At 40.0% G+C, this 24,756-nt stretch overlaps 1 protein-coding gene across 3 annotated transcripts in view; it reads left to right on the plus strand.

Moving 5' to 3' along the window:
* Positions 1 to 24,756, plus strand: part of Nell1 (neural EGFL like 1) — a 782,009-nt gene that overhangs the window by 53,169 nt on the left and 704,084 nt on the right. For all 3 annotated transcript variants that reach the window (XM_048360824.1, XM_048360826.1, XM_048360825.1), the window contains exon 3: positions 22,002 to 22,152. In XM_048360824.1, the coding sequence (XP_048216781.1) occupies positions 22,002 to 22,152 (151 nt within the window). The remainder of the gene's footprint in view (positions 1 to 22,001; positions 22,153 to 24,756) is intronic.

A 24,756-nucleotide genomic window follows, 5' to 3' on the forward strand; every position in this document is an offset into this window, starting at 1 on the left:
ATCATTTTTGCCTTAGTTTGTATTTTCCAGATAGGGTACTATGCTTTTGCCCAGGGCTGGTTTTTAAATGCAATTCTCCTCTCACCCCCTCCTGGGAAGCTAGGCATGGCTTTATTTATTTATTTATTTATTTATTTATTTATTTATTGTCAAACTGATATACAGAGCGGTTACAGTTTCATATGTTAGGCATTGGATACATTTCTTGTACTGTTTGTTACCTCCTCCCTCATTCCCCCCTCCCACCTCCCTTTCCCTTTCCCCCCATGAGTTGTTCAGTAGATTTACACTAAAGAGTGTTGCAAGTATTGCTTTTGTACTCATTTGTCTTTTTTACCCTGTGTCTCTCGATTTTGGTTTTCCCTTTCAGTTTCCTAGTTCTAATACCTGTATACACAGTTTCCAATGTACTCAGATAAGATACAGAGATAGTGCAGGTACAACCACAGAAAGGGGATATAAGAGGGTCATCAACAATAGAAGCTACGGTTTCACATCACATGTTGAAAGTAATTACAACAGTGATATAACAGTCGTTTCCATAACATGGAGTTCATTTCACTTAGCGTCATCTTTTGTGTTCATAAGGGTATAGCTATTGGGCTCTTGTGATCCTCTGCTGTGACTAGCCTAAACATGGACACTATGGTCTCCCTCATAGTGAATAATTAGCACAGGTTTAGGCATGGTTTTACCATGCCTGACTCAAGAAACTGATTTTTTTTTTTTTTTTTGCCAGTCCTGGGCCTTGGACTCAGGGCCTGAGCACTGTCCCTGGCTTCTTTTTGCTCAAGGCTAGCACTCTGCCACTTGAGTCACAGTGCCACTTCTGGCCATTTTCTATATATGTGGTGCTGGGGAATCGAACCCAAGGCTTCATGTATACGAGGCAAGCACTCTTGCCACTAGGCTATATCCCCAGCCCAAGAAACTGATTTTTCTTGAGTTTACCATATGCATGGAAATTGGTGCGAATGGGGAGCTCTACATTACAGATGAAGAACTTGAGGCTCAGAAAAGTTATGCAGCTGGACAATGGCACAGCTTGGTCCCTAAATGTAGACCTACATGACAAACCCTTTTCCTCTAACCTAGAGGTGCTTCTCATTGCCTTTAAATCCTCTGCCTTTCTATGAGCCTCACATACAAAAGTTGAGTGCATTTTTGTATTTTCTGTATAGCTTGGTTCAGTCTCTTCTTACAGGGCTGACCTAGCCTCTGAGATACTCAGTATCCATGACATCTGATACTGATGATGATTTATTTTAAGAGACCCAAAGTACTACCAGCATTTAATATCCCATGAATACCACACGGAAGCACATTATTATTAATAATCACAAAACATCTACCTATTCCTGTTCCATTCATCCTAAGCAGAACCTCTAATTTTGTGTTCCACCTCTCAGGAACCCAGCTCTTTCTTTCTGACTGCTTGCTAGATTGAGATCTCAGCCGACTACCACCAGAGAAATTATTCTTTCCACTCTACATTGGACAGTCAGGAAGCTTCTGGAAAGAAGATGGTCATTGCTGGGGCTCATAGAAACCCCCTTATGGATCACTAGGATGCTCTGCCTGATGGACACTCAGAGATTTAGGACTTTAGGGACCTAGTTATACTCCCTGCTTTAATTTCTCAAGGGAGCAGAGTGTTTCTAAATCCAAGTATAAACTCCACTCTTATTCCAGTGACCTCACACTTTGTTTCCTGGCCCCTTGCTATCCCTTCTTTTCCTCAGAAGCTATAGATTATCTTGAGGTAACACTCTCCACCCAAGCTTATATGTATTCTTGTCCTTCTAAGGACAAGAAGCTGAAGGGGCTGCCTGAGGGTTTGGGGAGGAGGGAGCAGATATCATTCTCTACCTATAGGTTGCTGTCCTATGGAAAAAGAGAAACACTATCTTCTTCCTCCCTAGGTGCTAAACAAAAATTCCAGAATGTATTGTGGTTTCTATAGTGTGGGGTAGAGGTTTGGAATTACCTGTGGCATTTGGGCCTCAACTCAGCCAGCCACCAGGTTCTCTTATGCAAGTGAAAAGAGTCAAGCACTTGTGTTGAGAAATGTCACCATTTTCTGGGCCATGAAGCCAAAGGCTTACGCTGTAGTGCATGCTGCTGTAATGCTGTTCTCAAATATGTTTGATTCCTCCCTTGGTTGACCTGAGTAGCTTGGCTGGTTCAGTTTTCTGCTGCTCAGTGTGTAGGAGGCTAGTCATCTGTCAAATCAAGTGAGAGCCTCAGAAACATTTGGGAACATACTGGTGCTGGCACAGGCCGATTACATTCCTGTCCTAGATTATAAATCCATAAACTCATCAGATGTTGTCATTTTTCTGCCCCCAAAAGTGTGGGTGGGAGCAAGCAAATAGGATGTGGAAGGTAATGGCAGCCAGAGGACAGAGTGGGGAGTGATCCATTAGGGCCCACGATGATAGAAGTCAGCTCCTGAAACTATCACACAAGTCCTTGAGATTTAACCTTTGGGATTATTTTTTAAACTTAAAGCAAGATCTCAGGCGGTTAATAGATGCAAGTGTATAGTCAGGCTGTGGAATAATGGATTGATCCATTTCAAAATAGTGAATAGGATCTGAGTATTTCCTTTAGGTTTTTCCAACATTAAGAGATGGAAAATGTGAAAGTGATGGCTATACTCATTATCCTCATCAAATAATTGCTTGCATGTGTATCTTGAAATGGAATATTCTACCTAATAAATATATACAATTAAAACAATGGAAAAAATCCCCCAAATATGTCAAAAATCTCAAGTAACATTGATTAGAGACACACATGTGGCTGGTTTGAGATACTTTATATGCTTTTCTCTTTTGTTTCTTTTTACACAAGACATGAAGCTTGGTGAATCCCATTTGACAGTGCTAAGTATTTAAATGCCACTACCTGGGTGTGTTGGTACAAATGCCACTGGGGAGGGTGAGGCAGGAGAGTCATCAGTTTTTTAAAAAAAAATATTCTTATTATAAGTAGTTTGTACAAAGGACTTGCCATTTAACAAAGAAGTTTATGAATACAGTGCATCTTGACCCATAGCACTTCTTTCAACATTCTCACCCCCCCCCCCCCATACCCATCCTGGTCTATATAGAAAGACTGTTTCAAAAAAAAACAAAAGGAAAAAGAAATGCTACTGCCGAATTCCCTAGCCTCATTTGGCCCCTTGAAAAATGAGGTTTGGTAGAAGGAAGGCTCATCCAGTGTCTCCAAATGACAGCTCCTCAATGTGCCAGAAGCTGCCATTGTGTGCTTCCCTATGGGAATAAAAATTAGTTCTTTTTTTTTTTAATGAGTGTTCAAGCTGCTCTCTTATTTATCTGCCAACGATTCAAACTCAACTTGCTGTCCAAACGACATGCATGTTGGGTATACCATTTGCGTGTGGGGTGTGGGAAGTGGTGAGGAAGGAACTATTTTATTTGTGCCTGTCCATAACCACTGTTGATTTTCTGGGTATGGTAAAATGTTGGCCAGTGTTGACTACCCTCTGACTCGCTTGATCCCTCAGAAACTACAGCCTCAAAACAGCAGCCATTCACTGGGCATCAGACATGTTCTAGGGAGGAATGGGTCGCAAAACACCTAGAGAACCTGGGTGATGATGACATAAATAATGTAGACCTGTAATTTCCCGAGTTATCAAGATGTGTCTGCACAGTGAATACATGGAAGGCACATGTGTTAGCTTTCATATGCTTGGTTTTCCTGATGAAAACAGTGTCCATTCTCTTGAGGCACGTCAGAACTACTTTGTGGTCTCAGCTTCATCTGAGATTTGTTTGTAAATCTCCACAAACCTACAACTTGGAAAGTTTGGCAAATTGCTTCAGCCCAGGAGCTCTAAATCTCATCTCTCTGTCCTTCAGATTCTAGGCTAGGGATGACTTTAAAATTGTCTTCTCTTTGCTCTCTCACATGTTTTGAAACAAACTCTGGAGGAAAATTGCATGTGGAAGGAAACTAATAAGCCAGCTAGTTTTGTATGTGTGATGGAAAAAGATGCTTCTAGATTAGCTTTAAAAAAATGAGACCTCAAAACTTGAAGTCTGTCATCCCTGGGGCCATTTGATAAATACAGATCATTTTGCTGCCACACATTGCTATCTTTTCTTTTTCACATTTATTTCTTTGACTTACCAGAGCCTAAACTTAGAAGGGACCTGGCAGCTTTGGCTGAGGAAAGAAACTTCTTGAAAGAGAATTTTTATGAGTACCTTAACTATCTTGCCAGGTGTGTACAATCATGTGACTGGGTTTTATTCAGATGTCAACTGAACCACTTTGTGGGTTCCTTTCTGACTTGTTTCTGTGCCTCTTTGCGTCAATTGCTTGATGTGTTTGTTTCAATCCTATTTTGTATGGAGCAGTGTGCCCTTTGAATTTTTTTTTAATTTGGCCTTTAATTGTTTAGAAACATCCTCATCAATGACAAAAGAAACATGGCCTCAGGTGTGTTATGCTGAGGGCAGGAATTATGGAGCTGCTGGGAGGAAGAAGAGGGAGATGGGTGACTTCATGCAGTGTTTTGTTTAGATAAAAACCCATCCCAGAAACAAAGGCTGTGGAAACACAAGGGCTCTCTGTACACAGAGCACGTCTTCTGTTACGGATGAACCTTCTCCAATGGCTGCTATCAAACTTGTCATATTTTATTCATGAGTTGTGGTGTGTCTGGATGAAATAAGAAAAGCAAAGCTCCAAATCATAATTATGGCATAGAAAAGATAAAATAGTTATTATTCTGACATTTCTGAAGAATTTTTAAATCTCCCTAATTATTCATTTGAAAGAAAAGTTGCCACAGAACAACTGGGCGTGTGACTGGTATTTGTGCTGGTTGGAGGCTCCAGGCTCTCAGTAACAGACTCTGTGCACACAGGAAATAAGAGCATGAGTAAGGAAGGGGCTTCCAGCCATAGTTACACACAAAGAGAAATGTTGACAGCCATCTTTACATTCATAATGCTTGTATTATTACTCTGCGGTTAATCAAACTAACACCTTCTTTTTCTGTTTTCAAATTTTTATGTTCTATAGAAGATGGGGGTCTGGATAATCTAGTATTGCCGGTCTGGAGATATAAGGAGAATAGTGGCCAGAAGAACTTACTTACCAAGTAAATTTAAATTTAAAGAAAGAAGCTCATCATACTGGCTCACATCATGAATTTGAACAAGGAAGCTAAAACTGTTTCAAAAAGACACACATCTCATTTTTTTTTTTTTTGGCCAGTCCTGGGCCTTGGACTCAGGGCCTGAGCACTGTCCCCTGGCTTCTTCCCTCTCAAGGCTAGCACTCTGCCACTTGAGCCACAGCGCCGCTTCTGGCCATTTTCTGTATATGTGGTGCTGGGGAATCGAACCTAGGGCCTCGTGTATCCGAGGCAGGCACTCTTGCCACTAGGCTATATCCCCAGCCCCACATCTCGGTTTTTAAGATGCTCTGACTCAGGGCTTTGATTCTCACTTATTAACAGATTTATCTGGAGACACTTGCCAACCCATGCCATCCTTATGCACATGGCCTTTCTTGTCTCCGGTTCAAATTATTTGTCCATCTAACTTAGGCTGATCCAGTGTTTATTTTCATCATCTGAGCACCTAGCCACCTGTTCCACTGCTTAATTGTAAGCTGCTTGAGAGGGCTGCTGAGATCAAGCCTTCCCATGTTGCTCCTCTGTATGTCTCCCCTGCATGCTGTTGCACAGCCTTGCATGGCATCATCACACCTTCTGTGATTTTATTTAGCCCTCCATGATGTTAGTCAGCCCTGTGTGATGTCATCCTGCCCTGTATGATGTCATACAGCCCATAGCAATATCCCACAAATAAGAAAAATGGGGGAAAACATTCTTGGATTGGGATGAGGTCAGTATACTCACCTGAGCTCTTACAAAAAGGAAATAGAAAGATAAAGAAGTGATATGAAGATACAGATCAAGATTGTAAGATACTGTGTTGCTAGTGTTCAAGATAAAAGGACACGAGCCAAAGAAAAGTAGAAATTGTAAGGAAACAGACTCCACCTTGAATACCCAGAGAGATTATCATCCTACTCATAATTTGGCTTTGGTCCAGTGATCCTCAGATTTCTGACCTCCAGAACTGGGAGATAATAAAATGTATTATCTTATAACACTGTTGGCAGTAATTTGTTACAACATCCACATGAAATGAAGACAGTCAGATATTTGAGGGTCAAAAGTATGGGATCAAGGTGATTGGTATGATTTTCGTTTTGACAAGATCTCTCTTATCTTTTGCTACATGGGATAGAGGGAGAAAACAGGAAAGAGAAGAGAAGAGGTGAGGAAAAAGAGGAAGAAAGAGAAGAAAGGAGGAAGGAAGACCCAAGTGGAAGATATCAGTTGACGACTGTTGGGAGTGTCACAGTTAAGAGGATAGGGGGTCATGGTGGCAGTGGAGGGAAGCTCAGAACACAGGGACAGATGGAGTTTTTTTGAGGCTTCCTGACAACTGGCAAGTCAACAGAAGATGTCACAATGAAGGAAACTAATGATGGACCAAGAGGTAAGTAGCAAAGCAGAAGACAATAGTGCCAAAAGGACATAGTACCTCAAACCATGGAAGAGAACAACTTTTGGCAGTTTATGAGGGGCACATAGAAGTCAAAGTTGCCTTTGGTTTTGGCAAGATGTTGCATGTACTGTGTGCCACAGTACTGAAGTCAGTACAGCTAAAATGGAGGGAGAAATCTCTATCCAGACTGGATCTGTCTTACCATGCTACAGAGCCTCGCACAAAGGACACATTCCATAAATACAAGAGGGAAAATACAAGAGGGAAAATCGCACTCAGCTATGTTGCTGTTGCTTACTAGCATTAGAGGAACTGGGCTAGATTTCAAATATTGGTAGGATTTGGCTAGGTGTAGAGAAAATGGTTAGAACTCAAGTGCAGAAGACATACTTTATTTGTTCTTGGAGCTCACTTGTGACCCAACTGGAGATGTGTACTACAACCCCACTCAGTGTAGAAGAGCAGCTTCAGGCAGTTCAGAGAATACCTATAGTTTAAGTCAGACTATGCACAAGTAGAAAAGATTCTTTGAGAAGTGATCAGGCACCCTTTGAAATGAAATACCATGACAATACCATTTAATGCACCAAAGGAGCAATTCATTGAAAACTGACGCAGTGTTGTTACTGTAGGATATGCAAGAACCAAATTATTTGCAAGAATGATCAAAGACCAATTTTCTCCCCAATCAACCTTTGCATTAAAAAAAAAGATTTAGTAAATAGGAAATTATAGCACATAGTTGTTGAGCTTGTTTGTAAAGGTGGGGGTAGAAATTGGTCAAGCAAAATCATCTAGTCAGATAGCAATTGGCCCTGAACTCAAGAAGCAAATGGCATTTGCAATGATTTTTCTTTTGGGCAGTACTGAGTTCGAAATCAATTTTTCATTTGGTAGGCAGGTATGTTGCCACTTGAGCCATACCTCTAGCCCTTTTTGCTTTCAAATAGGACCACGCATTTTGGTCAAGTAAGACTGGGCTTCAGTCATTTTATTCCTGCTTCTCACATAACTCATCACAGATCCATGCTGCTGTGTCCAGCTGTTGGTTGAGATGAGAGTATGATAATTTTTTTTTGCCTGGATTGGCATGGAACTGGAATGCTCTTGGTCTCAGCTTCCTGAGAAACTAAGATTATGAGTATGAGCCACTGTTCTTGGCTTCCAGTGATTGATTTTAAGGATGAAAATGCTTAATATAGTATAGAATTTCTACAAGGGAGGTCAAATTTCAAAGAAAAGTAAGACAGCAACCCCCCCCCCCATTTATGGAAATCACCTTTCTGAATAGATACTCATGTTCTGAAGTTTCCTTTCAAAGCTTGGAGTTTCAGTCCAGAAAGCTTCCCCATTCCTCCCTACATGGGGTGGAAAGGCCAATAATTGCATGGTTTCCACAGGAACCAGAAAGTACAGATACCCTGTGGCCGAGACAGATAAATAGTGAGTGAGACCTTCCCGGCAGTGACACTGGAACTAATTAGCTAACAAGGCGTGTAATTAGATTAATGCTTGTGATCCAAGAGCTGATGATGTGCTTTTTATGCCAGTGAAATAGAAGAGTTGAAATGAAAGCAGTATATTGAAGAGTTCCAATTACTATCCCTGTCCAAAATACACCTATTTCATATTTTATGAATAACTTAATGAGAGGAGCATGAAGATTCCAAACCTAAGAATCATGATTAGGAGATGGAAATGTTTTCACTCTGATTTGAATAGTGCATTGTATATATGTGTTAAAATATCACATGGTACTCCATAAACACATAAAACGATTGTATTAATCAAAAATTAAAAAAAAATTGAGGAGATGGAAATGCTCTTTCCCAATTTGATCACTGTATATTATAAATTACCATACTGTATACTACAAATATATAATTAAAGTAATCATTTAAAAATGCCAGCTTATGAACGGAGTGGTGGGCACTGAAGTGAATAACTTAGTTCCTTGTGGTTTGCTTGGGATTAATGTTGCTATGTAATTCTAGTTTGTTGTAGAAAAAATTTATTATTTTATCCCATAGCAAGGAAAGAAGCATCTGTGCTATTTACTTGATATACATTGTGGCTAGTCTTGCCTTAACCTAATAAGCTACTTATTTTTGGAAGGATCTTCCCTTTCTCTTTTAGTTAATTTGGAGAGAAACAAGTGTGTGTGTGTGTGTGTGTGTGTGTGTGTGTGTGTGTGTGTGTGTCTTGAGTTCAGGGTCTAGGCCTGTACTCTTCCATTTGAACCACAGTTCCACTTCTAGCTTGTTGGTGGTTAATCGGAGTCTCAAGAACTTTCCTGCCAGCTGGACTCAAACTGTGATTCTGATCTCAGTTTCCTGAGTAGCTAGGATTACAGGTATGCAGTACTGGCACCTGGTCAGAAATTGCTTATTTGAAGTTTGTAAAGGCTTAGTCCTGGGCCTCTGCAATATGAAATCCTGCCTGTTATTATTGACTCCATACTATTTACTTCTGGACACTTGGACCCAGTGAGGCCCCTCATTCATTCCTTATGTCTCATCTGTCTGAGGCAATGTTGTCTTGTTGGTCCCCAAATGACAAACTTAGACAGTTCTGGGGTGAACTATTGCTGAAATCATCCAGGTCATTTCTCCTTGTACCTCGGACAGTTTGCTAATTAATATGATTATGGTCATTATATCCTATATTGAAGTTGGACCAATTTCCTAGGGGTGGAAAGCCAGGCATTAATCCAGTAAGCAAGTAAATTACTTGTGTGTGTGAAAGACAATTTCATCAGGAGTATTTGCCTGTGATTTGACATCTTGCTTTGCAGGCTGTGAACTTTTCAAAGTGCTTTCTAGTCTGATGACAGAGCTGTTTGGATTCTTGATAAAAAAGTTATGAGATTGCCATAGCTCAAGATAAACAGATGCTTAGAGCTGTTTGCATATCACAGGAAGGGGAAGCCAGTTGTGTTTTGAAGCCGGGAAAAGAAATAGCCAGCACTGTTTTCTATCAGGTTGAATACAGGTTATACCCAGCTTTCTGCATCTGTATACCACAACCATCCTTTTGCTCACAGAGTCATGGGAGCTTACCTTTGAAACATTAGCTGTTCAACCTAGTAATTGCTCTATCCTGTAATTTAATGAAAACCCATTAAACCGAAACAATAATTAAAATGAGACATCATCTCTTTAGGAGGTTTGCATATTAAAATCACTGTGCATTTCAATGCAGGCAGATTTTTAGTCTTGAAAAACAGCATTTGAAGCAACATGTAAAAAGGATCTATAATGAATAATCATAAATGAGAAAGCTTGGCGGTTGAACATGATTTGCTACTATTTACTCTGAATCTGAGTAGGTGTGGCAAGGTCAAGGCTAACACAGCACTTAAAATGTCACTTTCATGACTAAGAATTAGGACTGTGCACAAAAAGAAAATAATGAGAATGAAGCCAACCCACCATCCCAAACTTTTAAACTTGGGGCCTCGTGCTTGCTTGACAAGAGCTCTACCACTTGAGCCATTTCTCAGTGCCCACTCCAAACATTTAAGACAGGCAAAAGATTGTATTTTCATGCATGGAGTCATTTAGGCTCTTGTGAGAGTCCCATTTGCAGGGGACACCTAGCCCTGGAGTGGGGAAACTTATCATTTGATTGATTCTTTCTTGTGTATGAGTAGGGAAGCCATGCAGAAATACACTGAAACAGCTCCCAGGTCAAATTCTGAAGACACATTTTTCTTATTTTCTAGAAGGAGATCTTGCTCCCAGCCAGAGATCCCTCCTTCTAATGTGAGGCTATTCATATTTTTCTCAGTGGGTTGATATGTCATAGAATGTGATCAATGTGATCATGCAGGTAAAAAGGCTTAGAATAGTTTAAATCTCAGACGTCAGGGTGTAACTCTCTGGGCCTTCCTCGTTAAGTGTCTCAGAAGCATTCTTAGGAGTACACTATCTATGTAATGTGTATGTCACATTAGTATTCCTTTATTAAAGTTAGGTAATATTGCCATCATATCACAGATATGGCAACTCAAGGATAAAGAAAGGGAACAGAGTTCTCCGACTCTCAAAAGATACACGATGGCATGATGAGGTTGGGATTCAAATCCTGCTGTCTTGGGCAACAGTTGGCAGTAAAAAGAATCAGCACCTTGTACTTGGCCTTAGGATAAAATATGACTTGGAGTTCCAACTACACTACTCCATATAAAGCTTCTTTCCTCTTTACACTTCATCTCTACTATGTAGATAACAATACTGACATTATCAGGCTACTATGGACATTAACAGACTTAAATCCTTAGCTGGATATTTGGCAAACAGCAAAAATTCAAAATGTTTGGTTGTTGGATGGCTGGATCTCAACTAGAAGGACTGGAAACCCCAAAGATAGTGCCCATTTCATTTTTAAACAGAAGAGGATTACAATTGGTCATTAACTGTGTCTCCAACCACGGCTGGAAGCATCTGTTTACTTGCCTGTGGCCTTTCTGCTAGCCCAAGCCATAACCAACTGTAAGTGAAGCCTTTTTATTCCTGTCGCCGGTGGCAGTACCTGGGCTTCCTTGGTGGCATGGTGGTTGTTCAGATAGCTTGATATTCCAACCCATTTTGAGGAACCAGTGCCTGCCCTGCTGTGTCCCAAATAAATGAATAATTACCATGTGTCTTTAATGAGGCAGACATGGTTTTAGGAGCTTAACATCCATGAGTTGATTTAACTTTCTTATGATCACTAAGAGATAAAAAATTTTATTCCCCTTTTACAGATGGGAGGTAAATTTGCCCAAGGCCACATATCTGGTAAAACTAGAATCTGAAACAAGGGGTTAGGCTTCAGAGCCTGAGCTTGTAACTACTGCTGTCTACCCCCTCTCCGCTCTTTCAATGCCTTCCTAATCAAAATATCAAGTTCCTTATGAGGTACTGTTGTCTCATTCTGCTACAGGTCTTTAAGTGCTTTTTGTTCATGTTTACTTCTGAACTGCATTAATGACTAGATCCTAATCACTATGTTTACTATGTGTGTGTGTGTGTACACACACATATATATATATATATATATATATATATTTGTGTGTCAGAACTAGGGTTTGAACTCAGGGCTTGGACATTGTCCCTTTGGTTTTTCTGTTCAAGGCTGGCACTCTACCACTTGAGCCACAGCTCAACTTCTGGCATTTTGTGGGTTAATTGGAGAAAAGTGTTTCATGTACCTTCCTGCTTTAGCTGGTTTCAAATCATGATCCCCAGATCCCAGTTTCCTGAGTAGCTAGGATTACAGGCATCAGCCATCAGTGCCTGGTTATGTGCATGAGGTTGGACTCTTAGCTCTTGTGGATTGAAGATACATATTGATCTATTTTGTGTTCATGGTGCCTGCTTCTGAGAAGTGCTCAATAAAGCTTTAGAATCAGCAATCAAGTAAAGAATTAATGGATGATAGTTCACAATATCAGGGATAAGACTTGCCTTCATATCTTTCTTCAGAAGACAGAGGGTCCAGCTAATTGAAACAAGGTTCTTTCTGGCTCCAGTATCTTCTTGCACTAGACATACCTGTTGGGTCTTCAGATTTTTTTATTTTTTATTATATATATATATGTATATATATGTATACATATATATATATATATATATTTTTTTTTTTTGGCCAGTCCTGGGCCTTGGACTCAGGGCCTGAGCACCATCCCTGGCTTCTTCCCGCTCAAGGCTAGCACTCTGCCACCTGAGCCATAGCGCCCCTTCTGGCCATTTTCCACATATGTGGTGCTGGGGAATCGAACCGAGAGCTTCATGTGTAGGAGGCAAGCACTCTTGCCACTAGGCCATATTCCTAGCCCTCTTCAAACTTTTGATAGAGTAGATTCAAGTGACATCTGAGGAAGCTAGATGGTCAATTATTGTCCAAAATATACCTTCATTTTTATCTTCCTGAATGTAGGCCTAGGATTGGGCCAAAGAGCTCAAAGATGGTTTTGTTGAAATGCCTCAGTGAGCCATTTGGGAGCTGATTGGTTCCTTCTTTAAGGAGAGTTGTGGTATTCACAAGTAAGACTTGGTTGGATGGAGCCTTTTTTGTCCTCATTTACATAGAATACATAACTTATATGATGGGAAGCAAGGCAACTGGTGTTTATCTTTTTGTAGGACTCTCTTCTTGTTTATTCCTATTCCTATAATGTGCTCTAATATTTTAAAAGAATATTTGTTGCTTTTTCTTACACTTACTCTCAGAGAAGACTGAGACATTCAGACATTGGGAGAGAAGAAACATTTCACTCATGTTAGCTCCCAGTAGCTAATGCTTTGATTGAAGGCTGTTCCAAAATATCTACAGGACTCAGTAAATTAATTCCATGTATACTTGATATGATGCTGGACATATAATTGTGTATGTTATTTGACAGTATTGCTTAGACACTTCCTATGTTATTTTTATGACTGGTATCATGTTAGTTTCATTAGTTTTGCCATTGTAGTGATGTACCCTAATTACCTTTACCTTTTCTTATTGTTGGATAGCTTATTTTTTCTATACACTACATTCTTAATTACATTATAAAAGCCTTTCATAAATGTTTTCCTTTTTGTTGCCTGTCTTGTCATTCAAATAGGTCAGGCATTCCTACTTCACCTCTTTCTTTATTCTAAGGCTTATAACTGAGACGGAGTAGAGGGATGGGGGAGATGGAGGTAGAAGGATAAGGGGAATGGGAGAAAAGGGGGGCTGGATTGCTGTTGAAGTGGCAGTGACAGTGGAGGTATAACCCAGGGAGGAGTGGTTGCAGCTTTGTTAATTTCTTAGTAACAGAGGAGATGTGTTAAGTTTTTCTTACTGGCATCATCAAACGTTTATAAAGAAGCGCTCAGCTGCCTCACAGCACTGAAGCCTCGTGTCTATCCAATTAGTAAAATTATGGAGGCACCGGAATATCTTTTGATTGAGTCACACAGTAATTACAAAAAAGAATTGATTAATACCATGTGTCTCAGGATTCCTTAGGCTTCATTTCCTAATGGAGGAGTTGGGTATGCTCAGCCTACTTTATTATTCCTTAGACAGCTCATTATTTTAATATATTATACTTCAACAAGTTGGCTTTATCTCTCTGTGAAATCTCTTTTCCTGTGTCATGTCCCAGAGTCTAGAGTCCAGCTGTGCTTTATTAATGCAAGGTGATTGAGACTTTGCCCTGTGCCAGGCATTGTATTAGGTGTGGAGCACACAATGGTAAATACTTTCTCATGAGATTTACAGTGCACTGAGCAAGCTAGCCATTAAGAAAATAACCACACATAAAAATACTATGCACATGAGATGGATGATTGTGATTAGTACGATAAAGACAAAATATAAGTAACCTTAGTTGCCTGGAGTGGTCAGAAAAAGCTGGCCTGAGTTACTATTGAGCCGGTGCTCAAAAAAGTGGGAAAGAAGTGTCAGGTCACTGCTGATAGGACGTGCTGTGGATCAGGAAGAAGAGACATGGTGGTTATAATGCTAGACTGGAGGAGTAGGCAGGAGAAAGTGGGAGAGGGAGAGGGTGAAGATAAAGAAGAATGGGGTGGACAAAGACACGGATAGTAGTAGTAGTAATGCGGAGGGGGGAGAGTTGAGAGGAGAATAGAAAATAAGCAGGGTACTAGGTTAAAGACATAAGGTTTTTGCCTCTGTTGGACAACAGTTAACTTTTCTTGTACTCACTTGCCTGATGGCCCTTGGCTGACATGAAACTTCTTTGGGTCTCAGTTTCTTTCACCTGTAAAAGTTTAAATCTTATAAGGTATGAATGTATGTACATATGTATGTATGTGTATGTATATATGTGTCTGTTGCCCATATGATATATGTACACATATATACATACATATATATATATATCCCTCATGAGGCCTTACCTCAGAAATACCTACCTCATAAGGAATATAGAAATAAATGGTCCATTCAAGTATACAATAAATGTTTCCTGAGTGAACAAACATAAAGGGCCAGCAGGTATTGAGAATATATATGATTTATCCTTTATCTACACATAAAGTTCACATATCTTGGCCAATAGCAGACATAGTACAGTTGAAAGGGCTGACATAGATCAAGATCTATTCATAAGCTAGTAAATTGCTTTGTTAAGTGGCAACTCCTTTGTACAACTTCTTAAAGATAATGAATATTTTTTTAAAAGATGATTTTAATTAAATATTGTTTTAAAAACTTTAAAGAGTGTTATTTGTGGAACCAACCTTCTGGGTCGGAATATCTGTACCTTGTCTTCTTAGCCCATTATCCATTAGAATGTTGTTTAAATTCTGTAAACCTTCCCTTGGTTATCTCTAAGCCAATCATCATAATAAACACCTCCTAAGCTGGTCATAAGTGAAATTACACATGCAGAGCATCACCCCTGCACATGGGACACTGATAAAGCAAACACATTTGCTCTTTCTCACTTTGGCTTTACATCCTCATGGAGTGTGTAGTGAGTGGTATGTCATTGTGCATTCCTTCTTAGAGATGAAAACCTCCCTTACATATGAACTGGAATTCTCCAGGTCTTCCCAGTACTTTCTGTTTGTGATTTCTACTTGTTTGAAAGATGCTTGGATCAATAATGGCTGGTATTCTCAAAGACAAGCCACAAGACCTCACAGTAGGAGAAGGGATTTGCTCCTTCCTTCCTCACAGCAGGAACTTCTATGTGGATGGTTGGTAGTTTGAATCAGCGCATTTCCTCCTCACTCAGAAATAAAAAGTCAATTGCCATCTCAAATGAACAAATACTGCCTTTCCTCTGGGAATCCATCTTATCATTCATTAGCTTAAGTGGGACTCAGGCTAGACGGGCATAACTTAGCTGTTATGTAAATACTTTGGCATTGCCTTTCATTTTCCATCAGTTATGGCTACGATAGGCCATCCTGATATGCTTATTTTGTCATGTTTCTGTCTGCTGCTGCTTTTGTTACCTGGATTCACTGATCTTTAACTTGTATACCAGTGGGGATTTTGCCTGTTTTTCTGCTTTGTGCTAATCTGGTGCCCTCTTTCTGGTCAGAAGCCTGAGAATTCCCTCCCACATTGGAGGTTGAGTAGATGCTTTCCCTGTTGGACTATTAGTGAGTGATATGTTTGCAGAGAAAGGAAAATGGTAGGATAATGCAAGACATGTGGGTTTTTAGATCCATACACTGATCCATCCATGAATACCCTCTGCTTTCTCTCACTCCTGTCCGGCAATAGCTTATTTATCTTAAGTGCCAGGGTCCGTGATGTCATTCCCAATTACTAGGGGCCTCCCTTGTCCTTTGTGCCTGGCCCTGTTGTGTAGTCATTGTTACCAGGAACCTGTCCTGAGTATGCATCTGTCATCCAGGGCAGAAACTGGAATTTTGCTTTCCCAGTGCTCATCACAGTGCCTGGTACAGAGGATACACTATTATATATTTGTTGGCAGTGAAATTCACTGCCATCCTTACCCTGCATTGGAGAAGAGGGAAACAAAGTCCTCTCTACTTTCTGCACAGAGAAATATGTGTGAATATCATTTAATCTCCTTCCTGCTCTCCTCAGAATCTTTCCTTCATCCATCAGCCCCCCCCTTTTTTCTGGGCTCATGTTTAATCTTACATTAGCATTTTCAGTCTTTCTTTAAAAATGACTAATGCCTTTGTCATCCAAGGAAAGGAAAAAGCATGTAATCTTTGCTGCTGAGCTAGCACTTCTTAACTAGATCAGACCAAATCTCTTGGGTATTTGGAATGGCATTCTTTTATTTCCTCTTTAAAAAACAGAGGGGAGGTACAACCTCCAATCCCATGGGAAGATCTGTGCCCCTTTACATTCCTTAATAAACATTCCTTGCCTGTTGAAAAAAAAAAGGGGAGGGAAAAACGTTCTTTTTGGTTGTTTGTTGCACAGGAAACGACTTCAGAGTGATGTTGCCCCTAAGTTAGGATCCCAGAGGTCAGAAAATGGACCAAATTCAGATGCTTTGTCATGTGGTTTAATGAATGAATTTGCAGTCTCCAGGTCAGTACAGGTAGGGTGCGGTTCAAGGAGGGCAGAAAGACACCCTGAATCATTATTTCTATTGAGGCATGCTCTGTGCATTCAGGTTTTCTCTCTCTCTCTGCTGGATCAGCATCCCTGATAATGACAGGGTCATGAGGACTGAGCTTAGGCTAGAACCAGGTTGTTAAGAGGGAGGAAGGTGCTTTGGAGCCAACATCTTGCCTGCATCTGTGGCTCACCAGTTAGACTGGTGAACAGCAATGGTTTTTCTTGGAGAGGGTACCCATGGAGCCATGCCCAGTTTTAGGGATGACATAGCTGTCATTCTGAAGATGGCATAGTTTGTACATATGACTTTTTTTTTTTGCACCCCATTTGATTTGGAAGCAACACTCTTATCTAACCCTTTTAATCTATATTCAGCACACTTAGGTTTTGTTTGTTTGGTCTATTTTTTAACACATTTCACAGATTTCTAACTTGATATCTGCATTTAACACTTCTTATGTGCTGTATCTACCCTACTTGTTTTTCTTGTTGCTGCGAGTGGATTGAATATTCTCAAGTCGTTTAGCCAACACACACCATCCTGGTTGACTACGGAAGTACAACATTCACTGGAGGGTTTATTAATTTATTTTAGTGTATTGCTTTTTTAACTCCAGGGGGAAGTAAAACAGGCTTCTACAAAGTAGGTGGAATGCCACTATTTTCAGTAATTGAAAACTATATTTGATGTTAATTGGGAAAATGAGCAAAAGAGAAAAACTGGAATCTGTGTGGTTTATGGGTAGATGAAATGGGCGAACTCTCCTTCACTATATGTTGAACTCTCCTTCACTATGTGGCTAGTTCTAGAAGAAAGTGATTAGCAGGAAAGAACCTGGAAATCAGGCATTTCAGTCTGGTTAGTTTTCTGTGTTGCGAATGGGGTACAGAAAGGGGAATGTCTTACCCAAGAATACCAGCTCAGAGGAGTCTCCCTCCCTTAAAGTGTGGTCCAGTATTCTTGCATCTATACTTTAAGAAGTGAAATTACTTTGTTGTGTTGTTATTATAAATGTTTACTTGAAAGAGATTTTCTAACAGTAAGAAGGCAGCAAAGCACCATGTATCAGAATAAATGTTCCTTTCATATCATTCTGGTGAGTGTTAATGGGGTTTCTTTACTTCAGCGTGACAATAGTTTATAAAGAGAAACCAGAAAAGCCAGCAAAAAAGGGTTCCTCCATGAAGGATGGTTTTGTGAGGAGAAGCCTGGTTTTTATTGTTGGGGGAAGAGCTGTAAGGAGTGATGGAAATATGAGTACCAATTTTGTTTTTTTGTGCTGGTACTGGGACTTGAACTTAGGGCCTGGGCATGGTCAGCTTTTTACTCAAGACTGGTACTTTACCATTTGAGCGACTGCTCTACTTCTGACCTTTTTCTTCTGGTTAACTGTAGATAAGAGTTTCACAAACTTTCCTATCTGGTCTGGGCTTTGATTCTCAGATCTCAGCCTCTTGACTAGTTAGGATTACAGGCGTGAGCCACCACTGTCCAGCCAAAATATTGTCTTTCATTGATGGCTGCTTTTGAGAAGGACCTGTTTATCTCCTGATTTTCCAGAAGGCACCGTACTGTTTTCTGACTATAACATATATGTCATTTAAAGTAATAATATAAATAAGGCAAGTAAATGAAAAAATTAATAAATACTTCTTTATTGGCTTCCTACTTAGTGTCAGATGCTAAGAACAGTGGATCCGTGAGTGATTTGATAAGAACACCTGCCCTCATCAAGCTTGGATTCTAGTGGGGAAAGAAAATAACACTAAACAAGAAACAACGAACAAAATGTCAGGAAATGTGAATTTATCATAATCCACATATTAGGATAAGTTAAATGGAGAAAATACCTAGAGTGGTATGTTAGATGACACTGGAGAATCTGCTTGGGAGAGGATGGCTAGGAGGTGGCCCTGGCAGCAAGAGCTGGAGAAAGAGGCAGAAGTGGGCAGAGGAGTTGTGAAATCTCTGTGTGGGAGAAGATGTGAGGCAGAGCTGGGCTACAAGAGTCGATGGTGTGCGATCAATGTCAGAGTCAGGCCAGAATCTTTGCTTTTTTCAGGCCATGTTCACAAGGCTGTGTTCGATCCTAAGAGGAGTGGAAAACCCACTGGAGAGTTTTGAGAGCAGAAGGCTGAGATGATTCAGATGTGTACTTTAACAATGGCACTTCTGCTGCTGTGGGAAACCAAGGGAAGGAAGACCATATGGAGGAAAGGAGCCCACCAGGAAATGATTGCAAGTGTGTTGGGAGTGATAACAGTGACAGGGAGAATGAAGAGAAGGAAGAATGAAAGTGCGGGGAAGTGGACAGATTCCAGACAAGGGAACCTTATGACTTAGCCTTGGATCGGCCATGGTCTCAATGTGTGAAGAATCAAAGGTGATTTCTAATTGTTTTTCCTGAGGATCTGATTGTTGTCACTGACTAAGATCTGAAGGAGAGAACTGAAGGTTGGAGAGAGAACAGGAATGCTCTGTGGGAACATAGAGTTTGAAATGCTTATTAGATATTCACATAGATATTAAGTAGGAAATCACATATGTGAATCTGTTGCTTACAGGAGAGTTTAGGGTTGCAGATTTTAATTTGAAAGTCATTGGCCAAGGGGTTAAATATTTCACCACTGAGAATTGAGTGAGAGCTGAGGACACCCACACTCAATATAATATTCACACCCTTTTCCTATAGCCTTGCTGTTTGATCCTGGCCCTCTAGAAGTGGGCCTAAGCCTAGAGCCTGGTAATGAGCTCTCCAGGCAGTTACTACCAATAAGTGGAATCCTAATTGATGAGTAAAGAAAGGAAAAAGTAGGCAGATAATCGAAAAAAATTTTTTTTCTGGCACTAAATTCTAGGTGGATTTTATTAAGAGGATTTTTTTTTTTTGGCGCAGCAGTAATACAATAAAAATAAGTTAATAAAACTTGTTGATATTTTCTAGCTGGTAAAATAATTTGTTCATGCTTCGAATAAATTTGGAATATCATTCTAGAAAATCTTGAGCTATAATCCTGTAGAAGACATAGTGTTGCTTTATTTTCTAAAAAAAATTATTTTTTTTGTCTAGTGCCTATGGCTCATGCTTGTAATTCTAGCTACTCAAGAGGCTGAATTGAAGGATTGTGGTTTGAAGCCAGCCCGGCAGAAAAGTCCCTGTAAGACTTTTACCGCCAAGTAACCACTCAGAAGCCAGAAGTAGCACTGTGGCTCAAGTGGTAGAGAGCTAGCCTTGACCACAAAGAGGCTCAGGGAGAGTGCCCAGGCCCTGAGTTCAAACCCTACAACCAACAACAAAAAGAAATTGTTTATTTTTGAGTCAAGGTGACCTTGTATATTCCAAACTGGCTGGAACTCATGATGCTTTATCAGCCTCTCTAGTGCTGGGATTATAGGCAGCTCATAGAAGCAACATTTCTTCCTCCTCTTCCTCCTCTCTGCCCTGCTTCCACCCCACCCCCAGCCCCCATGGAACCAAGCAGAAGCTAGGCAAATACCCTACCACTTGTGTCACACATTTGCTCCTTTTGTTTTTGTTTTGGGAATGGGATCTCTCTAACTTTTGCCTAAGGCTATCCAGCCTCAACCTCCTAAGTAGCTGGGATTACAAGTGTGAACTACCATGCCTAGCTCAGTGTGACTATCTCTTATTTCAGTCTTTTTTAAAAAATGTATTTCGTAGGCTAGATGCCTGTGGCTCATGCCTGTAATCCTAGCTACTCAGGAGTCTGAAATCTGAGGATCACAGTTTGAAGCCAGCCCACACAGAAAAGTCCCTGTGAGACTTTTATCTCCAGTTAACCACTCAAAAGTCAGAAGTGGTATTCAAGTGGTAGAGTTGTAGCCTTGACCACAAAGAGGCTCAGGGACAGTGCTCAGGCCCTGAGTTCAAGCCCCATGACTGACAAGAAATAGAAGTCTGTTTTTAAAATTATCCTTAAGTGGTTGTACAACGGATTCAATTCAACATATTAGTTTGTGAGTATAGTGATATTGATCAGTGTCTCCCTTTCTCATTATTCTCCTCCATCTCTCCCAACCCCACTCACTTCCTCAGTTGACCTAGTTCCATTTCTACATGTATATGTTGTCTATAATGACTGCATTCTTTGACAAAGGTGACTGTATGCCACTTTGCAGTAATGCAGGGCAGGCCTCTCTTTGGACAGAGAAGCAAGTGTTGTGAATTTTCAGGTGAAGGAGCAATTCATAGAATAGTGGGCTTAGCTGGGAGCTCTGTGACATCATCCAGGTCATTACTGCTATTTGCAGAGGAGACTGACTCCAAGAATACATGCATCTTTTTGGGCTAAGATTCTTTGAATTTGTTATCTTGAGTTTGCATTGTTGCTTGGGTAGTGCAGCCTTTGACAGTCTATATGATTCTTCACAATCTCCTTACTTAGCCTTAGAGGAATAATCAAGTTGTTATCAGGCAGTCAGAAGACATGGTCAGCATGCAAGAGGATGCTGCCACACACCTTGATGGTCCTTCAGCATCCTTTGACTAGCCTTCTCTAACTTTGTTCTTTTGGTTCTCCTTTCTGATGCCAGTAAATGTAGTGTGAAATACTGAGATAGCATTCTGCTAATCATGATGAAGGAGGAGTCTGGGCATGAAGTGATAGATGTCTCTTATGCTGATTTTAGAGAGAGAGCAACATCTATCCAGGAGCAGGATTAGCTGGACTCACATACTTCTAGACCTGCTTGAATTGGTTTCAACTTTAATACATATTTCATGAGGAAAGTAATCCATTGTATGTTTATAGAGAAATTCCAGGCATGCTTACGGATCATGAGTATGTCTTATATTTATTCTTTAAGCAAAGGCAGAGCTGTCTGGCTAGTAATCACTACCAGGTACAAGGCAAAGAGAGCTATTTGAGATGTATAGTGGGGAGACGGAAACCAAGTTCATGAGAAATTAAGAGTGATGGCTGCTGTGTGGCTATGAGTTCTAGGAGGCCCAAGTTTCTCTGCATTTTAGGACCCTGTTTATCTCACGTTACTTACAGCTGCCTAATCAGTTTGTAACAGGTTGACTTGCTCAGTGTCCCATCCCAATTCATGTCATAAAATCACTGGCTAATTATGAACTTGTCAAAGTGATAAGGAGACAATGTGACAGAGATAGTATTTCTGGGTTTTTCACTGAAAAGACTGTGGCTGTATGGAGTGGTGAATGACACCTGAAAATCAAAGTTCACAATAAGAGGTGGAAACATGAAAAAAAGGCAATGTGGATCCTTGAGCATGCATTTGTAACAGTGATCTTTTCTCCCTCCCTTTTCCTGTTCCCTCTCTCTTTCCTCCTGTATGTTTTATCTTCCTTTCTCCTTTTCCTTCACCTTCTCCTCCTCTGTCTTACCACTGCCCTCCTTGTTTTTGATTCTTAGATATAGACAGAGAAATCCATGCTGCCCCTCATGTGAGTGAGAAGTTAGTTCAGTTGTTCCGGAATAAGAGTGACTTCACGTTTTTGGCCACTGTGCAACAGAAGCCATCGACGTCAGGAGTGATACTGTCCATTCGAGAACTGGAACACAGGTAAGAAAGGACATTTTATTCTTGAAAATCTTCTTAGACTGTGCAACATACCCTGAGTTAAGGTGGGAGCTCAATGAAAATTTTTAGCTACCCAAAATGTTGTTTTTGCTAACTACATTAACGATTTCACATTGCAGTAAGAAGTTATCTTTTTTTTTTTTTTTTTTTGGAGGGGATGAACAAACATTGTGCTTGCAGTCTAGTTACTCTAGTGGCTCAAATTGGAAGAATTGTTGTTTGAGGCCAATGTAGGCCAAAAGGTTAGTGAGATTGCATCTTAAAGAACAAGCCAAGTATGGCATGGCACATTTCTGTAATTTAGGAGGATTGTGGTCTGAGGTCAGCCCTGGACAAAAACATGAGAACTATCTGAAAAACAGCTAAAGCAAAAAAAAAAAGAAGAGGCTGGAACATGACTCAGGTGGTAGAACAAACCCCTCCCTAGTATGCACGCAGTTGAGTACAAACTGCAGAAAGAAGAAGAAGGAGGAGAAGGAGAAGAAGAGGAGAGAATGAGAGAGAGTGAATTTACTTTGAGGAAGGTGGCATTATGTTTGTTCTTCAAGGTCAACTCATGAGAGTATTTTCACCTGTCTTGGGGGTGACTTTGTACCTATAAAACATATTCTATCTACCATACTTAGGTCATTAAGTAAGTTAGTTTTATTTAACCACCTTCAATAGTAGCCATGTATTGTGTGCTTCAGTGGAAACTACTATGTTAAAGTGAATAATTCTGAATTTTTCCTCTAAGGATCACCTAAGCTAGAAGGGGGTATGGAAGAATAAATACCATAATACATTATAGATATCATGCTGAGTTGTTTTCAGGAAATAAGGTAGGCAGGGTCACTTCTATTTAGGGATGTCCCATCCAGGAGAGGGCCTAAAGGAACGATGGTTGTATAAGGAAGAAAACATGAGATGATGTTTGACAGGTGGAGCGGGATGGGAGGAATGGGGACACCATTGCTGAAACAGGATGCTGGGATTTTAAGAAGGATCCTTTTGCATTAGGAACTTTTCATACATAAAATATGGTTCAATTGTCTTCTTACTCCTCACCTTTTCTTAGCCCACTAGTTACCCCCCCCCCCCACCTCAGGTAGTCTCCCTTTTATTTATGCTTTCCATGTAAAGAAAATTCTGAGAGATAACATACCACATTTTTTTTTTTTTTACAGTGTGGCTTTCACTTAATAGGATTTCTTCATTTCCACCCTTTTCGCTGTAAAGAACATAATTTCATTCTTCCTTGGGGTCAAAGTAATATTCCATGGTGTGTTTGTACCACATTGCCTTTACCTATTTATCTGATGTTGGGCAGCTAGGCTGATTCCAAAGCTCAGCCATTGCGACTAGTGCTTCCATAAACACCTGGGTATGGCACTATCTCTATTAGATAGATACTGGTTTCCATTCCTCCCAATATCGACCTAAGGGTAGTATATTTTTGGGAGGAATATCTATGCATATTTCTAGAGTGGTTGCTCTAATTTAGATTCTAAATGGTAATAATTTTTTTCTTAATTTTTATTATCTTTACATAGTTGTACAACAGTGTTTCAATTCAACATATCTCTTTGTGAGTACAATGCATCTTGATCAAGGGTGCTTGACACAGTGGATTTTAAGTTTGAGAAAGATCACCCTACTAATGGAGTTCTGAGTAATGATTATTACATAGCCTAAAAAGCAATTTAAAATTTTTGCTAGAAATTTTCTTTATGCTGCTATGTTGACAATATTTCTGGAGAAACCTCTAGCAGGTATTTTACCCATTGGGTCATGCCTCTGCTTCCCCTCTGCCCACCACCTGCATTTTTGTGGTACATAGTAGGATTTGCCTCTCACTTTTGCTTAGCTTTTTATTCAATTTTGGTGCTCTATCAATATTGCTGGTTAGTTGGAGATAAAGAGTCTTGTGGATTTTTCTGTCTGCCTTGGCTGGATTTGAACTGCAAATCTTGGATCTCAGCCATCTGTAGCAAGTAAGGATCCTCCATCATTCAGGTTCTTTTTGCCTCTTTATAATGATACCAGGAGTTAATGGATAAAATTGTCCTGCAGACACTGGGCATGGTCATGTGGCCAGGTGTATAATAAGATGACAAAGGATTTGGGGCTCTTCTTGGTTCAGTAACAGAGAATGTGGGCCTCTGATGGGTAGATCATCAGCCTGGTTCCTTTTGAGGTTCTCTCATGTGTGATCCTGATTTTATAACTTATAACCAACATAAGTAAATATGTGTTGACATATTAGAAACATGATAGGTATTATAAAATTCTTGATTTTATTATTTCTATGTATTCATAGTTTTAGGTTATTCACAAAATTATACATTCATTATGACAATCAGTTTTAGAAAATTTCTGTTTCCCTTATAGACTTCCCCTCCAATGTGTGAATATGAGTTATCCTTTTATTTACTTAGTCCTTTATTAATTTATTCAAGTTTTTCATTTTCATAGTATGATTTTTTTCATGGCTTTAAATATATTCCTAGGTATTTTTGGTGCTATTTCACAAGGCATTGTCTTCTTAATTTTATAACTCATAACTATTGCATAGAAAAGCAATTGCATTTTTGTGTATTGATTTTA

The sequence above is a fragment of the Perognathus longimembris genome, chromosome 13 (genome assembly GCF_023159225.1).
Source record: "Perognathus longimembris pacificus isolate PPM17 chromosome 13, ASM2315922v1, whole genome shotgun sequence".
In the NCBI taxonomy this organism is placed as follows: domain Eukaryota; kingdom Metazoa; phylum Chordata; class Mammalia; order Rodentia; family Heteromyidae; genus Perognathus; species Perognathus longimembris.